Genomic DNA, 21,859 nt, shown 5'->3' on the forward strand with positions numbered 1-21,859 from the left:
CACAAGTGAAATATAGACTTTTTAAAAATTGTACCTTGTTTTGAAGAGCTGACTTTGGAATCGTGTGAACTTTTGCATAGTTATAAAATTAAATTAAATGGTAAAAAGAAATCTCTGAAAGTTAAAAGCAGAATGAGTCAAGTGAACTTAATTGTACCCCATGTATTTGGCATAACCACACAGAGAGGAGAACTATTCCAAGTGACTTTAAAATCCAGCAGTTTGATTGAACATCTTTAGTAGAATAATATGAAGAATAAAAAGAACTGCCACCCACAAATTATAAACTGTTTTTAATCAAGATCTTGTTGGAGAAGTGTTGGTATTGTTATTCTGAGATTGCTGCATGTGTGTTGTGGTTTAGAGCAAATGAGTCACTAGGTCAGTGATTTTCATCTTGCAAGAAAGGATACAGAAGGATGTAAGAGTGATGAGGTTAAGTAGCTCTGCATTTGAATTGGAAGCACAGTTCATTTTATGTAAAATAAAATTAGCAAAAATATTTCCTGTTATTTCCTATTAAAAGAATAAGATGCCATTGAGAAATGTCTGGTACCAGATTGAGGGCAGCAAAGGTACAAAATAATCCCAGAACATCTTGTTACTGGAAAGCAAGGAAACTACCAAAGAGAACTAGGGTCATGCTGGAAAGACACAGAAACTAAGCTGAAGAGGTTGCCAGTCAAAGATAGGACAATTTGAGCCATCAATTAGGGCAACAATCCCAAGGATTGAACCATATAAATTCGTGAGTCCCTAATGATGCTTAAAAACAAAGCCAAACAAAACAAACATCATGGCTCAACCTGAAAGAATGCTTAGGGAACTAACTTTTTATTCTGTTGACTGTTAAGGAAAAGAATCAGCATTTATTCTGCCTTTTCTCTGTGCACTTTATCTCTGGGTAACCTGAGAGTTGATGAGGGCACGTTTTTCTTTAAAGTAATATTCTAGTTATTTAAATAAAGAACAAAAGATAGAATTACAATGTCCCCATTTTGTAATCCCTGTGGAATAATGTACCCAGATAATGCTCATCAGTGGTTACTTACTTTAACAAGAGACCACCATTTTTTGTCTCCTGACGGAAGAATCAATGCTACCATGAAATAGTCTTGTCCATCAAATGGAATCTAAGTCTAATTAAGCCTCTAGGACTAATAACCAATTTATAGGCAATACAGGGAATGGAGGAACACATTTTTGATAACAAGTGATACAACAGGCAAAACTAGACTGTTCGAAACTCTTTAGAACCAACAGTTTCTTTGACAAGTGTATTGTGAAGGAATGAAAAAAAAAAATGGAGGAACCCATAGACTAAAAGAGACTTAAGAGGCAAATCAGTCATCATGTTGTATGGCCCTTATGAGGCATACTGGAAAATTCGAGGATTGTAGATATTTGATGATATTAAGGATTTACTATTGAAAAAAAAAATCTAAGTCATGATAATGGTATTATTATTATGTCTTTGAAAAAGTCCTTATCTTTCAGGGACCCATACTGAAGTATTTGCAGTTGAGATAATATGATGTCTAGAATTTACTTCAAAGTAATCTTTAGGGGATTAAGGGGAGCGAAGTTGTGGGTGAGGATATATGTGAAACAGTATTGGCCGTGAGTAAATAATTCATGCAGTTGGGAAATGGGTATGTGTAGGTTCATTATACTATTCTTTCTACTTTGGTATAGGTTTGAATTTTTCTATAATAAGCAGTTACCCAAAAAACAAAGGTAAAATGAAGAGATCTTTAGAAAGCCATATTGAGGCTAAGAGAAATTAGACTCTGGATAAAAAAAAAATCCTATAAATAGTTTAAACTACACATAATGTTTTCCTTCTCTTTCGTATTATCTGCATTTGATTTGTTTGAGGCTCTGTGATGAAGTCTCTCCGATTGGTTGCAGGCAGATGTGTATGTATTTATAATGTAACAATAAGGGGAATGGACGTGGGTAACGGGACTGAGGAAGCTTGGTCAGTGTGACCAGGGCGGGTGGGCATTTTGTAGAGCAGGTACACTCCATGAGCTGCGTGGTTTTTAAAGTGATTGAGTGCAAACTGGATTTGGTGCCACTTAATTTAACTCTTCTTTCACCAGAGTGATACCAATTGGTGGAAAGGCACCTCCAAAGGCAGGACTGGACTAATCCCGAGCAACTACGGTAAGTGTGGCCACGGTGGCTTTACTCGGAGTCATTGACAGTCTGGAACATTTTCTACTCTGGGAGCCTCCTCTTAATAAAATGGTCATGGATGGTGGAAGTACTTGAACTTGGCTCCTTGGCTTAAAAAAAATGCATTGTAACATTCTTGAAAGAACCCAAGGGTTCCAGGGCAATGCTTATGGTTTTACTTAATTCAACTCTTAGAACATGTTTCTTTTTCTTTTTTTTTTTTTTCTTTTTCTTTTTCTTGGACTAGCCTTTTCTTTTGTGATGAAGTAACCTTGCCTTGTTATGTTAATTAATGTTTCAGGCAGTGATGTTCATTAAATGAATATTAGGGCAGTTTGGGGAGCTTGAGAAGTGAGATGCAGGCCCTGCCATGAACCTGCTTGTAGTTGGAAGGGGGGCAAAACAGATTTCTGTAGAAATTAGCAGAGTAAAGGAAAAAGCACATGAGATTGATAAACTGGGGTCCTGGGTTTTAATCCTTCTTCCACTTCCTAATAACAAGGGACCTTAGTAAAGGCACTTAACTGCTGCCCCCTGGGTCTGTTTCTACATCTGTATAATGAGAACGTTTGATTTGAATCACTTCTAAGTTTTCTTTGGACTACAGCATTAGAGACACCCTTAGCCCAATAGAGCTGAAATCAGGTACCAGTTCCAAACACTAGAAGGAGACTTAGAAAATTTCAAGGAAGGCACTTCAGAGCTTCTAACGGGATAGTAAGGGAGGGAAGGAGGTAGAGGGGAGGAGGGAGAGAAGGTGAGGGGAATGAATGAGGCTGAGGCTTGGGGCTTAACACCAGAGCCCCACTTACTTGGTCTAAGGGCAATACCATTCTGGATTTTAAGAGACTTTAAACATTTCTACACTCCTCTAATTTTAAAATTCCAAATAAATTTCTACTGTGCACTCCAATCCCAGCTGGTCATAGACACGGAGGGTATAAACTGTTCCTCTGTTGTTTTGGATCCCTGGTAGCCAGGGGTATCCAGTGTCAGCCCTTTGTGGTAGGAGGCGTGGGTCTGAAGTCTCACTTGAACAAGTTTCCATGCAGTCATGCCTACTGATTGTAGAACAACAGTGAACACGCCTTCCTTGGAGGCAGGTAGGTATGCTGATTGCCCTTTCTGCATACAGGAAGCGCAGTATTTCCTCCTCTCCCCACCCCTCATATCATATGCACACACACAAGGGAAATAGTCATTTTCCGCCATCTTGAAAGTGTTTCTACGGAATGTAAAAATGAACATCAGATACTTTCTTTTGCAGTTTCTGGACTGAACTGTTTGTTAATGCTTTAGTAAACTGGTGTGCAGGCTTTGGGTCTGTCTGTTTTTGTTTATTCTTCCAGGTCGTTGCTGTGTCTGTTTTTGTTTACATTCCCAGTTAAATTGGTATGTTACTGTCTTAGCTTGATTTCATTTGACACATAATTCAGTTTCTTTCAAAGCACAAAAAAGTCACTTTGATTTTCTGCCATCTTTAAAATCCACATTAAGTAAGGAAAGCTGTATGGTGGAAGGTCCTGGCACTTCTGAAGCTGGGGACTGAATTGTCTTTAGGGAATTCTTTGGGTGGCCCTCTCAACATTGGCTTGCACTTTTTCTTTTCAATCTAGTGGCTGAGCAGGCAGAATCCATTGACAATCCATTGCATGAAGCTGCAAAAAGAGGTAGGTGTGATTTTCTTTGATGGAGATAGCAGTACAGTAAAACACACAGATATTATATAATTTGATGACTTTTAACAGATGTATACACTCATGTAACCAACACCCAGATCAAGATCTGGAACATTTTCATTATCCCAGAAAGTTCCCTTCCCAGTTAAATCCTTGCCTCCCCTAGAGGCAATCTCTGTTCTGCCTCCTTTCACTCTAGAGAGATAAGTGTGATTTTAATTTTTAAAAGTCAGTTGACAAATACTTTTGAGTATTTTACCTGCCCTGTGCTTAGTGGCAAGTGGAAAGGCATGGTCTGTGACTCCCAGAGCTCAGAGTCTGGTGGAGGAGAGATGTGTGTAGCAGATCATTATAAGATGGTGTAATAAATCCAGCAACTGAAGTGTGTTTCAGTACTCACAGGCTATAGAGGACAGAGTGAGTAACTAGAGGGCAGAGGGTGCGGGCTGCTTGGGGGTCCAGCAACTAGGAGAGTGTTGGTGTAGTGCAGGTGTGTATGGTGAGGATGGAGTCGGGAAAGAAGGGAACACCAAGGACGGGCCTGACACTTGGGGCTTTATCCTGTAGATCAGTGGTTCTCTACTGAGGGTAATTCCTCCTGCCAAACACGGGATTTTGGGCAATATCTGGAGACATTTTGGTTGTCATTATTGGGAAGATGCTGGCACGTTCTGGGTATAGGCTGGGGATGTTGCTAAACATCCTATAGTGCACAGTACAGCCCTCATAGCAAAAAATCCTCCAACCCCAAATGTCAATAGGGCCATTGTTAGTGGGGAGGGTGTAGCTCAGTGGTAGAGTACATGCCTAGCATGCATGAAGTCGTGGGTTCAATCCCTAATACCTCCATAAAATAAATTAATAAATAATATATAAATAAATAAATAAACCTAATTACCCTGCCACCAAAAATTAAAAAAAAAAAAATAGGGCTGCTGTTGAGAAACCCTGCTGTAGATAATGGGGAATTTTTGTAAGGCCTCAGAAAGGTTTCATTTAATATTAGATCTTGCTGAATGTTCAAAAGAAAATGACTGGTTTAGGATTGTGCATAAGTAAAAGTACTAAACTGACATTTAAAAATTCTTGTAAACTGGATATTTGGGCCATTAGCCAAAGAATTTTAAATTAATATTTTAACATATAAGAGCAGCAGCTTTGAGTAGATTAGTTTTCCTTTTCTTATAAGATCAGAAAATGTGTTTTAAATATGAATATGAGCAGCATCTGCATGTTCTTAGGTTTGACTATTTTTCCCAAAGTTCCAGGATTTCACAAAGGAAGAAAAAAAAAATTTTTCAGGGTAAAAATACTTTAAGTGGACCCATTTAGGCACCTCTTCCCATTAACCTACCATTAAAAATTTATGTTAATGCTTTCCATTAATAAACTGGAAGTCAGAATGTACCATAGTGAATGCATTACAGAGCAGGTTTTAATTTCAGACTTCTGATTAATCCTTTGCAAATGTGAATTTATGTAGGATGAAATTGATTTAAAAGCAAAACCGAAAACCGCCAAACCTTTTTCATGTGTTTTTATAAATGTAAAATTTTTTTCAGGCAACTTGAGCTGGTTGAGAGAGTGTTTGGACAACCGAGTCGGTGTTAATGGCTTAGACAAAGCTGGAAGCACTGCCTTATACTGGGCTTGTCACGGAGGTCACAAAGGTATTGCATTTTTTTTGTTATCACACATATCTATGTTACTGAAAATGTGCTTCATCTAGGGAAGCCAGAGTTACAGAAATGAAAAAAAGAATTGGTTATTCTTTTCAAATCCTTTAGAATATCAGCCAAAAGCCCTGAACCTGGAAGCTCTGTAAAACTGTAGGTAGAATGTGACTGGTCAGCCTCACTGGAGCTCTTGAACTTGAAAGAGTGGAAGCTTCCTTTACTCGCTCAGGCTTGGAAAAGTTACAGGAAAACAACAGTAATACAAAAACAAACCCCACTGTCTAATCTCACAGAAGAAAGGGGCAGAATGGACTCCTTTAGCTTAGTTTTTCCCAGTATGCTTTTATGGTTTACATTCTGGTTTAAGACAGACTGTTAAATTCAGGAGAAAGATAGCTTTTGCTTGAGTTAGTGATTCAGTTGATAACTTTCTTTGTCTTATAATCAGTACATGGCAAGTGGAATTTCTACATGTATTTCAGCCTGGCTAAGAATCTATCACACTCACTCCCTTTCTACCTCTGTCCACAACACACAGAAAGTAATCACAACAACAGTGAGAAACGAGGAACCCAACCAATTAAATAGCATGGCCAAAGGAAAATTTATGGCTGTCTCCCCAAAGAAGAAAATTTATGGCTGTCTCCCCAAAGTTTATTTTTGGCTAATAAACACAAAATAGTGATATGAATATTACCTAGCAAATGTAAAAATATTCCAATAGTAGATGTCATGTGAAAATGTGAAAGCAAAATTACTTGAAAAAAATTTTCCCTAAGTAATTCTGCCTTTTAGATTCTTCAGTCTTCTGTTTACATAAATGTTAAAAAAAAATTGTTATAAGGATTTTCTTGAAGATTCTTCTAAAACATATTCTCTCTTTTATAATTATTGTGCCTGGTCTTGTCAGGCTTTTGCTTCCATTCTTAAAAAAATATCTTTTCTCTTTCAATTTCAGATATAGTGGAAATGCTGTTTACTCAGCCAAATATTGAATTGAACCAACAGGTGAGCTTGCTTACACGGAAGTCATTTAACACCCCTGTTTTGCTCTCCTGGTGCGGCTTATGGGGGTGTAAAATCATATCTCGATGTTTTGAACTCACCTTTTCCCATTTATTATCTTTCATAACATTTTTAATCAAAGTACTACAAGCACACAGTTAAAAAATTATTATTGCACCAAAGTCCAAATTGTATATACAGCCCCAAATGCCTACCACACTCCTCATATATCACTTTTAGCCTTTAGCTCTTTCCTCTTATCTTCATGTTACTGAGGAATATGCTTATGGAATTGTCTCATAATTCATCATCTTCATGAGTATTTTGGCATCCTGTCTGGTAGGTGAAGGTATAGGCTTGCCAAACTGTCAGCTTCCAGCACCCAGCACCCAATCTCTTGAACTCCTTTAGTTCTCCTAATGTATCATATCATAGTTCTTGGCTTTGTTACTATATAGTGCTTATAGTATAATGGTTAGTGAAGTATCATTCACTGCTTGTATAACTGTTCTGTTTCTGTATTTATTGACCTTTATTTAGCTTTAAAAAATTTTTTTAACATTTTTTTATTGAGTTATAGTCATTTTACAATGTTGTGTCAAATTCCAGTGTAGAGCACAATTTTTCACTTATACATGAACGTACATATACTCATTGTCACATTTTTTTTTCGCTGTGAGCTACCACAAGATCTTGTATATATTTCCCTGTGCTGTACAGGATAATCTTACTTATCTAGCTTTTTTTTTTAAATCTCACAAAGACTTCTACACGGTTGTATACTCTCTTGATTTACCTTTCTAAAGTGTATGAGATAGTCAGCTGCTTTCTTTTTTTCCTTCCTGGAATCATGCTGAAAGCTCTCCAGCTTCATTTTCTAATCAGAGCAACTTGGTCTCTATTGCCCTTTGCTGTCTTCCTGGGAAACCTTTCACCTTCCTCCTGTTGTCTTCACTTTTCTGGATCCTGTGTGTTCTGTATGTTGAAGAAGATCTTCAACTAGATTCCTGAAAAAGGGGAGCTTGGTATTGATTATATGGCTGACAGAATTCTGGGCGGAAATTGATTTCACTCAGAATTTTGCAGGCATGGCTCCAGGATATGCTAGTTTCCAGAGTTGCTTCTGAGTCCCATTGTTTTGTGTGTGATCTGCTTTTTCTCTTGATTAGAGTTTTACTCTAGCCTTTGTGTTCTAAACTTTCACAGTGTTGTGCTTTAGGATGGGTCTTTTCCTGATAGTTTTCCTGGTAAACTCTTTCAGCCTGGAAAAATACCTTGCATTATTTCTTTTATAGTTTTCTCTGGCTGTTTCCTTTGTTCTCTGGTTCTGGAATGCCTGTTAGTAGCTGTGTTGGATGGAACCCTCAGATTGAGCATCTAATTTTCTTAGTTTTTCTCACTTATGTCTTTTGGGGGGGGTGGTAATTAGGTTTATTTATTTATTTATTTTAATGGCTACACTAGGGATTGAACCCATGACCTCATGCATGCTAAGCGCACACTCTACCACTGAGCTATGCCGTCCCCCTCTCACCTTTGTCTTTATGTTTTACTTTAGTGAGCTTTTTAATTCCCCAGAACTCTGTATTAGATTTTTGTTGCTATGTAACAAATTACCACAACTTTAGCAGCTTAAAACTTCACCCGTTTTCCTTATATTTTCTATAGGCCGGAATTCTGGGTGGCCTCACTGAGTTTTCTGCTCAGGGTCTTACAGGTTGGAATCAAGGTATTGGCTGGAGTGAGGCTCCCATCTGGAGCTCAGGTCCTGTTCCAAGTTCATTCGCATTGCTGGGAGAGTTGCATTTCTTGCACCTGTGGTACAGAAACCCTCAACTTTCAGAGACGTTTCACAACATGGCTGTTTGCTTTCTTCCTCAAGGCCAGCAGGAGATCATGTCCCTGACGCTATGCCTTTTAAAATAAAGGGCCCACCTGATTAGATCAGGTCCACCTAGGATAATTTCTCTTTCGATGAGCTTAAGATCAACTGATTAGAAACCTCATGATAAGAGTAGTATCCTGTTATATTCACTGGTCTCATCTATAATCGAGGGGAGGAAATTATGCAGGGGGTGTATTCCAAGGGGCACGGAGCTTGGGGGCCATCTTAGAATTCTATCTACCGTAAGGTCTTCTTTTACTCTGATTGTTACTTTTATATGCCATCTTTTTCCTGTTTCATTACATAATATCTTCTTATATCTTGATGTATTAATTACATATATATATATTTTTAATTGAAGTACAGTCAATTATATTGTGTCAATCTCCAGTGTACAGCACAATGTCCCAGTCATGCATATACATACATGTATTTGTTTTCATATTTTTTCCATTAAAGGTTATTACAAGATATTGAACATAGTTTCCTGTGCTATCCAAAAGAAACTTTTTTTAAAAATCTATTTTTATGTATAGTGGCTAACATTTGTAAATCTCAAACTCCCAGATTTATTTCCTCCCATCCTCCTTCTCCGGTAACCATAAGATTGTTTATTAAGTCTGCGAGTCTGTTTCTGTTTTGTAGATGAGTTCATAGTGTCCTTTTTTTTTTTTTAATTCCACGTATGAGTGATATCATATGGTATTTTCTTTCTCTTTCTGGCTTACTTCACTTAGAATGACAATCTCTAGGTCCATCCATGTTGCTACAAATGGCATTATTTTATTCTTTTTATGGCAGGGTAGTATTCCATTGTATAAATATACCACATTATGGAAAACAGTATGGAAATCCCTCAAAAAACTAAAAATGGACTTACCACATAGTCCAGCAATCCCACTCCTGGGGATGTATCTGGAGGGAACTCTAATGCAAAAAGATACATGCACCCCAATGTTCATAGCAGCACTATATACAATAGCCAAGGCATAAAACTAAACTAAATGTCCATCAGCAGATAACTAGGTAAAGAAGTTGTGGTATAGTTATATACTTTTTAAACATTTTTTTGCTATTCACTATACTGTATCTTTTTTCTCTGAGATCCATTGGTTTTGTTTGTTTTGGTCTTTCTTCAGGTACTAGAGGCTGTCCTTAAATATCTAGTGTCTTTGTCCATTCATATTTGAGTGTGATTGGAAACTGTGTGCTTGGTGGCTTCTCTGTAGGGTGAAGTGCTAAAGTCTTGGCTGTTTTGCTAGGTTATACTCCATTGCCAATATAAATATTCCTTTCCTCCCCTGCATTGGGACTGTTCACCTCTACCAGAGAAATATTCTCCAGCATCCTCCCTGGGAGTAGATGCTAGATTGAACACTCTGGGGCGGTGGGGTAGGTGAAGGTAACCGGGAGAGGCGTCTTACTGCTCCATTTGTAGGTTTTTCAGCTTGACCTCTGCTTTTAGTTCCTGACCTTATTCCACCTCTTGTACCTGTGAGTTCCATGAGCTTGGAAACTATCTGGTTAATTTTCACCTGGGTAATTCTACCATCTATACTGGGTCACATGGCAGCAGGGAGAGTGGAAGGTGATCTGGGGTTCTAATTACTCATTAGAAGCACTGTCACCCAGTACTGTTGATTTCACCCCCATTCTCATTCCTGCTTGTGTCTCCGGGGATCTCCAGTTCCTAACTCATGCTAGGTTTCTGCAGGGACAGACCTGCTTGCTTCCCCCAGGAGACTCCCTCTGCAGGCATCTTCATTTCCGCTTGTGCTCCGCCAAGTCTTTTGTTTGCTCATCCGATTCCCTCTCCTCAAATGACTCATCTCTCATCTCTTGAGTCTCCTTTCCCCTCTTTGGAATTTTGTATGATTTTATAGCCGTGTTCTCATTGTAGGTTTACTTAGGTTAGAGTAAAGTTAAATTCATGCATATTTTCAATTCAGTCTGTTTTTAAAATGCTGCCTTCTCTTGTTATCACCATAGAACAAGTTGGGAGACACAGCTTTGCACGCTGCTGCCTGGAAGGGTTATGCAGATATTGTCCAGTTGCTTCTGGCAAAAGGTAAAGTATGCCTAGTTTATCTGGCCTGTGCTTGCTCTGAAAAATAGGCTACATCCAGTTATGCCATTTGAAATAGTAGGGAAAATAATAGGTTTCTATTTTTAAAACTGGGACTTAGGTCTCTACTCTGAATCACAGAGTTGTTGAGATATGATGAAATAATTGAGGTGATTTGTATAAATTTTTAAATTAAAAACTTGATAAGCTTTAAAATTACATGTATTACTTTTAGGAAGAATTTATGGTATATTGCTGCAGGATTAAAGGGCCTTAGAAGAAAGGGGTGTGTGTGTCTGTATTTGTGCACACACATATAGAGAGGAGATCTAAGAAAGCCATATGGGTAAAGTTGCTGAGGCCACTGTTCTCACAGGAAAGTCTTGATAGGTAAGAACAAATGCGGTGGCTGCAATCTCCTGCTTTGAGCAGAGCAGATGTTAGATGTACAGAGAGTGGGAAGATACCTTGATTCCCTGTTTTTACACGTCAGAAGAAACAGTGAAATTATGGATTCCCTATCTATCCATCTACTTGTCCCACAAATACTAGTTAACCCTTACAGAGGGCCGGGGGATATCACCCTATACTGCACCCTGGACCAGAAGGCTTTATATCAGATGCTTGAGGCACCAAGCGGCGTGTCATATGGATGCGCTGCGGTTAGGGATCCTCGGACCAATGTGTGGAACGTATGAGAAGAAATGTTTTTGGTTTAAAGTATGTTGATATGTAAACTCCAGAGATAAAAGATCAGACACCCTGAGGATTACTATGGTGCCTCCAAAGGTGTGCCACGAGCTGTGCTGTTTATACGGCAGCCACTGACCCCGTGTGCTGCTGAGGCTCTGAAATAACGCCGGTCTGAACTGAGGTGTGCTCCAAGTGTAAAACAATCGCCAGATCTTGAAGACTTAGTGAAAAAAACAAGAAGCAAATGCGGCGACATGGATGGACCTAGAGATTATCATACTAAGTGTAGTGAGTCAGAGAAAGACAACTAACACATGCTATCACTTATATGTGGAACCTAAAAAAAATATAATACAAAGGAACTTATTTACAAAATGGAAACAGACTCACAGACATAGAAAACAAACTTATGGTCACCAAAGTGGAAAACTGGGGGAGGGATACATTAGGAATTTGGGTTTAGGAAATGGTTGCATTCCTTCTCTAGTGCCCTGTCTTTGAACATTTCCCGTTCTGACAGAAAGCATATATATGAGTTCTCAAGTGTAATTTAAAGTAAGGTATGATTAGTCACAGAGCTATGAACCCTCAGGATCTTTGACCTGTAGCACAATGAGAGAATGAGGTTTTCCATATAACCCCAGCTGTAGATAGATCTACATCTGTTCACGGGAGATTTTCACACACGATCACTGTATTCCCAATTAAACATACTATTTTTGACTCAAGATTTTTGTGCCTTTGAGTCTTAGGACATCTATTTTTTGTTGAAGAGGATGTGGTTGCAGAGAAAATGGCACTCTATTACACTGTGGCAGAAAGTAAATTCGTAAGCCTTCTTGGAAGGCAATCTGACAGTAGCTAGTAAAGTGAAAATATACATAGCCTTACATTTTGGTACCACTTCTAGGAAACCACCCTTCAGAAATACATATAAACAAAGATGTTGTTCAAGGATGTTCATGGCACTATTGTTTGTGATAATGAAATTAGGAACTGACTAAGTGCCCCTCAATAGAGGAGGGATTAAGTAAAATGTGGAATGTCCACAGAGTGGAATACTTAAAAATGTTTAAATAGATTGACTTCTAAGTATATGTACTGCTCAAGAATGAATACCATTATATATTGTTAAGTTAAAAAAAAATCAAAACTAGTGGTTACCAATGGGGAGAAGGGAAAGGGGAGGGGCAAGATAGGGGTAGAGGATTAAGAGAGGCAAACTATGATTTATAAAATTGAGGGAGGGTAATAGCTCAGTCGTAAGGTGCATGCTTAGCATGCATGAGGTCCTGGGTTCTATCCCCAGTACCTCCATTAAAAAAAATTTTATACAGTGAGGGTGGGTATAGCTCAGTAAGGTCCTGGGTTCAATCCCCAGTCCCTCCATTAAAAAAAAATAGAATAAAATAATAAACAAACAAACAAACAAACAAACAAATAAATAAATAAAATAAAATAAATACTACAAGGATATATGGTACAACCCAGGCAATATAGCCAATATTTTAAAATAACTATTAGTGGATTGTAAAATTTAAAAATTACGAACCACTGTGTTGTACACCTCAAACTTATGTAATATTGTACATCACCTGTACCTCAATTAAAAAAAAAAAGAAAAAGAAAAATATCATTGGCAAAAAAAATCAAATTACAGACCACTGCTTATAGTATGACTTCGTGTACATGTCCACGTGTGTCTGAATGCATTCGTGCACGTGAGGGAGATGGGAGCTGATGCCCGCTTGTTGGGAGTCGTCGCCTCTGGGGAAGGTGGAAGATGGGGACAGAAAGGGTTAGCTGAGGGCTGAAATGAGATGTAAGCTTTTGTTCAGCATACTTTTGTAGTTTTGAATCTTTGACAGAACGTATTCATGAATCCTGATGTAATTTATATCACAGTAAAGAGGGAAAAAGCGAGTAGAAGGTGGGCTACGGGAACAATGGATTGCTTCTAGATTTTAGTGTTACTGTTCTGTTAATATGCATGGGAACATACATAAGACACAAAGTATTAATTCCCTCAAGCTCAACTCACATGATCTTTTCTAGAGACCTTCTTGAACAGAAGAGGCAAAGGGTAAATTGAATTTAATCTCCAAAAAACTCATGCCAAGGCACACTGAGTCTAACTGATTGAGGGTCTTACTGCAGGGTCAGTACACTCCTCATTGGAAAGTGTGTGTGCAATTCTACAGGGACTTGAAAGGCTATGTTTTAATTGTGTTTGATTATCACAGGTGCAGCAACGAGCTCCCTGGTGAAAGATGCCAAATATGCAATTGCTGAGAAAGCTTTACTGTTTGGAAAGAGCTTATTACTTAAAGGCCAGAATGGTTCTCTGGTTTTGCCAAAAGCGATTAGTTTTGATGGAAAGAGAATTGGCAGCTGTGTAATTAACACTGCTGTTTGTGGTATAAGAAAGCTGTTTAGAGAGTAAGTCCTAAGAGTTTGCATCACAAGGAAAACATTTTTTCTGTTCTTTTAATTTTGTATCTATATGGAATGATGAATGTTCACTAAACATTGTCATAATCATTTTATGATGTTTTTAAGTCAGATCATTATGCCGTATACCTTAAATTTATACAGTGCTGTTTGCCAATTATATCTCAATAAAATGGGAAGAAAAGAAAGTGAAAGTAAACCAAAAAGAGCATTGACTGCTACTATAGAGTCTTCAAAACGCCAAATTAACTTTTCTTGTGTTGGGGAAGGTGCTAGAACAGACTTAAGAAACAACGAGAAGAAACTGGCCCTGGACATGGCTACGAATGCTGCCTGTGCATCTCTCCTGAAAAAGAAACAGGGAACAGGTACTTAGTTTTAATCCTTTTTCCTCCTGGTGCCATCATGACTAAGATACATTCATTTAATATTGGAGAATACTTTTTCTTGGTAAACTCTTTGGGTGATTCTGAACTTAGATTTTATATCTTTGGTCTGAATCAGAACTTCCAACATGGAAGAATATCTTTATGCAAATGAATTTGAAGAGGCATCGATTTTTTGCTATGATTAGTGTGTTTCTTTTGTTCCTTGCAATCAAGTTCTAATTACCTTATTTTCCATTACTGTCCTTACCAGAGAGCCATTGTTTCCATATCCTCACTTCAAATATGTTTTTGTGAGTGGTTGTCTCTAAATATTCTTAAAATTAAGCCCTCAACAGCTTTCTGATTATACTTTGTTTCTGTTTTTAATGAGGGTATCAATAAACTGTAATCAAAGTTATTCTAGACTTTGTAAACATACCGATATCTATTTACCTTCTAGGGTGGTTTTTAAAGATAAAGTGTACGTTTTTAGATATAATATCTATTGACATGGGAAAATAGGTTTGAAAAGTTCACATGTGATTCTGTACAAGTGAAATTTGGTGGTTTTGAAAAGGTGTTAAGGGAAAGAAAAGGTGCTAAATGCATTTGCATCATTCATGATTACTATTCAGAGACTGGCTGTTAATTTGACTTCTCAGTACTTAGCTTGTTGAATGTGTTCCCCCAGATTCATTCTAATATGGTGATTCCTGAAAGGAGTGCTGGGACGGGGAAAATGTGCTTTGAACTCCTCTTTCCATCCACCTCTCCTTTGTCCCCTTTTCATTCATCATCAGCCTCCCATCCCGTGAGAAACCCAGAGGGGTAGGAAAAAAGAAAGGTAGAAGGTGATTTGGTTGGAGGGAACATTCAATCTCTTTTTTCTCATTTCTCCAGCCTTACTCTACTTTATCATCTCATGTTTGGCACTTTAATACCACTTTGAAGGATAAGCCTGTAATGGATACATGCTTACTACCATTTTCTACAAAGGAACTGGTATGAGGAGGACTCACCTTTTTGCAGGTCTTTGCATTGCTACTCATCATTCCGGGCTTTTTCAGTATTGCCTTGAAGTCTCAGGTTTAGACTGATCCATGTTGGTGGAGAATCACTGAAATAGCTTTTTAGCAACTTCCATTATAGAGGCTAAGTGCATGTGTTTTCATTTTATCCTTAGGGTATTCAGAGTTGTCAAACTTGGGTAATGAGATACTAATTTCTGTTTTTATCATTTCAATTGAATTCTCATTCATTTTTAAACCCTTGGAAAACTTATTTCTCCCTCAGGTATCCTTTGATTTATGAGAAGAGGCAATATTATGCTGTCCCACATTCCGTATATCAGAAGCCACAAAACACAGTCAGTCCCCTAGTGTCCTTCTTCTGTCAATCAAAAACAGCAAACAGTCCCCCTGTCTTCAGGGAAGCTCTGTCCAGGGAGCTTCACAGAATCATCCTCCTTACCTATCATCAAATTCCCATCATAGTCCTCCTCGCAAACCCAGTGTCCCTTTTGTCCTTTATTTCAGATAAGTGTTTGTTCCAGATTCTTACTTAACTTCTGTTCTGGTGTAATGAAAACTATTAAGCAGTCTAGGATTTCTTAACTATTTAAGCCATGAATGTTCGCTGACAGAGCCACTCTTTCTTTAAAGTAATTACTAATGCATAGATGAATATAGAGTGAGTGGGAAAGTGTTTGCCAGCTCAGTGGTGCTCTCAGCTACACTTGGACTGAGAAGCCGTATTCATAACCATGTGGGAGGATCCTCTTACTTGAGGTGGACCTTGGTTGGGTGAGGAGTAGGACTGTGGCCTCACTTCCTTTCTCTGCCGCTGACTTCCTGTTGCTACGTGGGTGTCTCCAAAATGTCCTGAGTGAGGAGGAGTGAGGTTTCCTGTGAGCTAAACATTATCAGAGCCTCATGTACACTGTGAGTTGGCTTGTGATAGGCAAGGAAAATATCACACCTGCTCACACTCCAGGGAGCGACACCCAGAAGCCTCCCCATGAATAATTGGAGCTGGAAGAGGCAGGTGGCAAACTTTTCTCTTTTTCTCCTTACTTTTCCACAGTCTTTGTAGAAAACGGCTGACAAGTAGGTGGTCTTTTTCTCTGTTCCCTCCAAATGTCTGTAGTCTACCTTCCTAAATGTGTACTGTACTGAATTCATTAATGAGGTAATCTTGGGGTCTGGCACAAAGAGCCAAGAAATGCATTTTCATATTTCAATTTTCATGTTACCTTTTTCTCTTTTTTTTCCTTACTTCATTCCCCCAATCATCCAGTAAAACATTTCTTTTAATTTGTATTTTGATCCTAGTTGGAATGTGAATATTGGGCCAGAGCTAATTGCCAGCATGAATGCTAAACTAGAAAGGGTATATTCTGATATTGTTGTCCACTTTTGAAAGCACATCTTGAGTTTCTTGTAGGGACAAAGTAATTTACATGTTACAGTTACCTTGCTGGGTAACTTTAGGATATAGGGATGGAGTCAGGTCATACTTGGGGATTGAGCCTTTAAATGTGTTTTCCAGTTTTTAAAAACTGGAGTATAATTTATATTAAGTAAAGGACATAAATCCTAAGTCTACAGCTTGATAAATTTTTTTTAAACTGTGCTTACACAATTAACCACAACCCAGGTCAAGACAGAGGACACTTCCCACACCCCAGAAGCCTCCCTCAGTATCCTCTGCTTCTCTCACCGTAGGTTAATTTTGCCTGTTTTCAAACTTGACATAAATGAAATCAAACAGTCTGTGCTTTTGGGTGTCTAGCTTCTTTCATGTAACTTGTCTGTGAGATTCATCCATGTTACTGTGTTTGTCCTTCCACCATTTATTTGTCTGTCCATCTGTCTTAAGTTCTGGTGCTTGATTTGGGACTTGTAAATCCAGGGCAGTGAGATTGAGACAACAATGGAAGTGAGTTGGGGGAGGCTGGGAGGCAGTGCTAGGAGATACATTACCACGATAGTCATGCCCTCAAGACATGCTATGAAGGTTCAGCTCATCACTCAGCTCTGGGCCATATGAGAAGTTTCCAGAGAAGCTGTGCCTCAGAGCAGTCCATGAAAGGAAGGAAGGAGAAGGAGTTTATTTTCCTGGCTATCTCTTGCTTTCCATTCGGTCAGAGTTTGCACCATGGGAAGTCATTTTTCCCTTGCTAACAGGAGAAATGAGATTAAAGCGAAGAGCTGCAGTTACCGTTGAAGGACAAAGAATACCTCCAGTGTCGCAAAACACAGGATTGTCTAGCAGAGTAGAAAGGGGAGGAGCTTTGCTGTTTGTCTTTTTGTCTTTTGCTTTTTAAAAAACTTTTACCAAGTTCATGGCCAGTCCTGAAGTTCATGAGTATGTGTGGGATAAAACAAAATACCTCCCTTCCAGGTCTCCAGAACTCCTCTTAAGGAGAATGGAGAAGAGCATAGTCAGCCTGGAGACGTCTAGCAGTTTGGAAGCTGGTGTGAAATCACTGACGCGTGCCTCTGTTCTGCTCACATCTACGTGTTCTGCTTTTCCTTCTCTCTCGTATAAGATGAATCGGTTTCTTCCTCCCATGTATTGACTCTCCCTTGTCCCTTCTTTTTTCTCAATAATAATTTCCCTAAACCCATAAAGATTCTTAAAAAAAACTACAATATCATTAACCTACCTCAAATTAATAATAAGCCCTTTATATCATCAAGAGTCTTGTGATGGTGCAAATTTGCCATTTTCTCTTCCATGTTTGTTTGCTTATTCATTGCTTACTTGTTTATCTATCAATTTATTTACGGTTTGTTTAAGTAGGATCCAAATTGATAGATATATCTCTTGTTTTTTTTTCCAATTAATATTTCCGTTCCTTCTCCTCTTCTTCATTGTTTAACCTTGCAATTTACTTGCAAAAGAAACTGAGCCAATTTACCTGAATTTCCCAGTCTAGACATGGCATGTGTACATTCCCATGGTGATGTTATGTTCCTCTGTTCTTGATATGTTTGTCAATCAGTGTTACTCTAGAGGCTTGACTGGATTTAGATTTTACTTATCTACCTATCTTAGGGATAGAGGGAAGAATACTTCGTAAAGAAAGTTGTGTTCTTCCATCAGAGGCATGTAATATCTGTCACTCGCCCTGTAATGTTAGCATCCATTGATGATCATTGTCTAGATTCATTATTTCATTCATGGCTGCAAAATAGTGATAGTCTGATTTTGTCACTCCTTTCTCAGTTAGTATTTGGAACATTCTATAATGAAAAATTTCCCCCTCGCCTTGTCAGATGGTTACTCAGAGGAATAGTCTGTATAGCAGGGGCAGAATAAAGACTTGATTTTTGCCCTTTATTTAAGAGTTTTCAAAATAACATACTGGTTCCTATTATTTTCCAAAGGGGACCAACGAATTCTCTTTGGTGTGTGTTGAAATATTTTCTGTGTTTAATCCAATGTAGTTAATTTCTGTGCTGATAGCCTATCTTTGGCTAGTGGAGGCCTCTTCTGGTTGGATCCTGAGCCCTTCTGAAATGATGCTATCTTTGATAGGATCCTTGTTTTACAGTATAAGAGGTTTCAGGTACGTCTTTTATAGTTTCTGCACAAGACTTGGAATCAGTCCTGTCTCCAAAGAGCATGGATTTAGAGACAGTGATATGGGTGTTATAACACATGAATTGAGCTCTAACAATGTGCTTCTACTTGCATTTCAGTTTTCCCCTTGACAAGTTACACCTCGTGTAACCTGTGGCTACAGGAATTTGACTAGGCAGTTTGAAGTTGACTGGACAGGTGAACAGTTAAAGAGCAGACATCTTCCTTTTGAGCCTTGGGCAGGGTTGACTTAACATTTGCTGAGATCTAGCTTTTTCTATTTTAAGACTTTTATTTATTTTTTATTTCAATTTCTTTGGCTTCTGAGTAGGCTTCGTTTATCAGTGTTTTTGAAAATGAAACTGTAGCTTGTGTGTTTTCATTCTTCCTTTTCCTTTCTCCCCCCTCACTAGTCATCTTTCTACCCAGGGACCTTGCCTTCAGGTCGACTGACTGAAGCCATCTGTGCACTTGTCATTGGGAGAGGAGGCTGGAAGCACAGTTGTCAGAGTGGACAGGCTTCTGCTGTGTTCCACGAGGGTCGTGGTGCGCGTGGCTGGTCGTATCTGGCGTGAGAGGGACTCATCAGCACCATGTGCTTTACTTCCCTACACATCTGAGTCGCACGCAGACAAACTTACTTGTCAGCCTCTGGCAGCAGAAACTGATCAGTTAGGCTGGAAAGCAAAAGTAGAAAAAGGTGCTCAGGGAAACTACAGGCCCCAGGTCTGAGGGAAAATTCCAGTTTGTTGAATTGTCAGGAGCTTTGAAAGTGAAAACAAAACCCAAGCTATCTGTAATTCCTCTGTTTTGCTTTTTCCCTGTTCCTTTTAGATGCAGTTCGAACGTTAAGCAATGCCGAGGACTATCTTGATGATGAAGACTCAGATTAATTCCCCCTGGAGCTTTGAGATCTAAAACTTCTGTTGCTTTTGCCATTTCGAAACCTTGTCTTTGCCAGAAGAGTGTTGGTAACTGTTTAAAAAAAAAAGTCTATATGAACACGGCAGTATTGCACGGTGTTTGAGCAGAGTGTGTAAATGAATAGTTCTCACCTTCAGTTTGCCAATAAGTGACTGGATATTCTGCTGTATAAAGTACATTTCTGTTCATCAGAATAGAACAAGAAGATATTATTTCTATTTATCAAGCTTAAAGGAATTTTAAGAATTTTTTTCTTTAAAAATATCAGGATTTCTTTTATAGTTAAAGTTCTTTACCTCAAGGATTGAGATATTTTGGGTGGACTTTTCAAGTGGGGAATGCTTATTATAATAATAAACCAAAAGACTTCACAGAAAATCGTCAGCTCTGCTGACAAAAATAAAATTTTAAGAGGCTATTTCTTTTGTCTGTTTTGTGCTATCACTCTTTGCTGGTGAATAAATAAAGCTTTTTTATATTTATATTTAGGCAAAGACTAATATGATTTTTTAAAAATTATATTTTGTATTATTAGCACGGAAGAAGCATAGTAGCCAAATTTCTGTTCAGCTTTCTATCTCTACTTCAGTTAACGTCAAGACAACAATCACTAAGAAGATACATTCCCAATAAAATATATTAACTTTAATAATTATGAGACTTTCAGTTTTATCTCCAGTGTTGTACTTAATGTGAAGAAACCCAGCAACTCATTAGTTTACTTAAGGTGTGAAAGATTTAAACAGCTGATTTCCTTATTGCGGGAGATGCCATAGTTTTCTGTAACGGAGTAGCCAGGAGCCATAAACTTTTTTCCACGTTCAGTTTTTCAATTTGGTAACATATATTTTCTCTAAGCATGGCTCTCACTCATGATCTGGATTCCTCTTCTAAAACATCCGTGAAACATTGCAGGGAGCCTTCTGTACCACTGAAGTGACACTTCATTTGAGATTCTAATTTTTTATTACTACAGTGATGATATTAAACATGACTTGGCTTTCTAAGATTATGTAACTATTCGTTTATTTTATTCCAGTAATTTTATTGTGTATTATTTCAATTTTTAATAGCTAAAACTTTGATCCACCTGAAAATTGTATGGTGCATGAAATGAGGTAAGAATCTACATTTTTAATAAAATTGTTAAAAAAAAAATGACTTGTGGGCCCCAGGCCCACAAGTATATTTTGCAAGAAGACTTTGATGCTAATTTCAAAAAACACATTGGTGAAGAGAAGGAAATTTCTGAAAAGGAAGTGGGTTAGCTCAGGAAATGAATAACTGCCTCTAGAGGAGTTTCTTCTGTCTGTGACTTTGGTTTTTCTCTCCGTGGGTGCTTTGAGAAAGGACACCCTGAGAAACCTGTTTGGGGTCTATCCAATAGCCCAATCAATTTTTGTAGAAAGACTTCTATACAAGTCGTGACAGCAAAAGATGAGCACAAAATCTGAAATAAGTAAAAAAGGGTGTATTTTATTTTCAAAACAAATATGTCATTAAATTTGGATGAATTTATATTTCTTTGTAAGCATAAACTTGAAGATATGAAATTCTTGTTGAAATTCTATTCCCACAGAACCTTTTAAGGATTTGTTTTTTCCAAATGGGGTTTGTGCCCTAATAAAAAGCTTTTGGAAATCTCTTAACTTTTTGCTTTTGTGTACTTTGGGCCTGGGGTAATCAGGATAGATGCCAACTAAGCATTCTTTAACTTTTTTTTTAACATTAGTAGAGATAATACAGTTTGTAAGAATATAGATAATTTTTATGAAAATACTATGTGCTTGATGTAGAGTTACAATGTATTTGAGAGAAAGAATAATGGGGGCTTTGCTGTCATTGCTTTTAACATTATCAAACCTATGAGAATTCTAGAAAGTTGGCCAACTATATATGGGGGTTTTTGCAGGGGGAGGGGCAGTGGAGGGCAGACTTAGGTATATGCCTGATTTATTTTGGTTGAAACAGCACAACACATTTAGCTGTGGTTGAAACTCCATGGGAAAATTTACTTTGCTTCTTGTTTATTCAGTCTAGCTTATCTGAGCTTTCTCAGAGATGGTTTAATGCTGAACTCAGCAACAAAATTCAGTTCTAGGGACTTGCCACCACTCTGACTCTGCGCAGAGGAGGGCTCTGATTATATTCTAGAAATGACTTTGGAGGCTTTGCTGTAACCTGAGCTTTCCGACAGTCACTGTGGTCTGAACTCTTTCCCAGCCATTGCATCCTTTACATAGAAAATGTCTTCCAGCCCCTTGGGCAGCGAGATAACGTGTCCAATAATAAGCCCAGTAACCTTATGCAAAGGACAGTTTTTATCATAGTTTCCCATTTTAGTT

The 21,859-nt window shown here is 38.2% G+C and overlaps 1 protein-coding gene across 1 annotated transcript in view; it reads left to right on the forward strand.

Annotated features, from left to right (window-relative positions):
- The window catches only part of OSTF1 (osteoclast stimulating factor 1), a 51,283-nt gene extending 31,279 nt beyond the window's left edge, over positions 1-20,004 (forward strand). Inside the window, exons 4-10 of the mRNA XM_072959602.1 lie at positions 2,106-2,169; positions 3,798-3,851; positions 5,423-5,530; positions 6,495-6,544; positions 10,416-10,494; positions 13,905-14,003; positions 19,425-20,004. Of these exons, the coding sequence (XP_072815703.1) occupies positions 2,106-2,169; positions 3,798-3,851; positions 5,423-5,530; positions 6,495-6,544; positions 10,416-10,494; positions 13,905-14,003; positions 19,425-19,483 (513 nt within the window). The 3' untranslated portion in view covers positions 19,484-20,004. The remainder of the gene's footprint in view (positions 1-2,105; positions 2,170-3,797; positions 3,852-5,422; positions 5,531-6,494; positions 6,545-10,415; positions 10,495-13,904; positions 14,004-19,424) is intronic.
- Positions 20,005-21,859: the final 1,855 nt, after the last annotated feature.

The sequence above is a fragment of the Vicugna pacos genome, chromosome 4, assembly GCF_048564905.1.
Source record: "Vicugna pacos chromosome 4, VicPac4, whole genome shotgun sequence".
Taxonomy (NCBI): Eukaryota; Metazoa; Chordata; class Mammalia; order Artiodactyla; family Camelidae; genus Vicugna; species Vicugna pacos.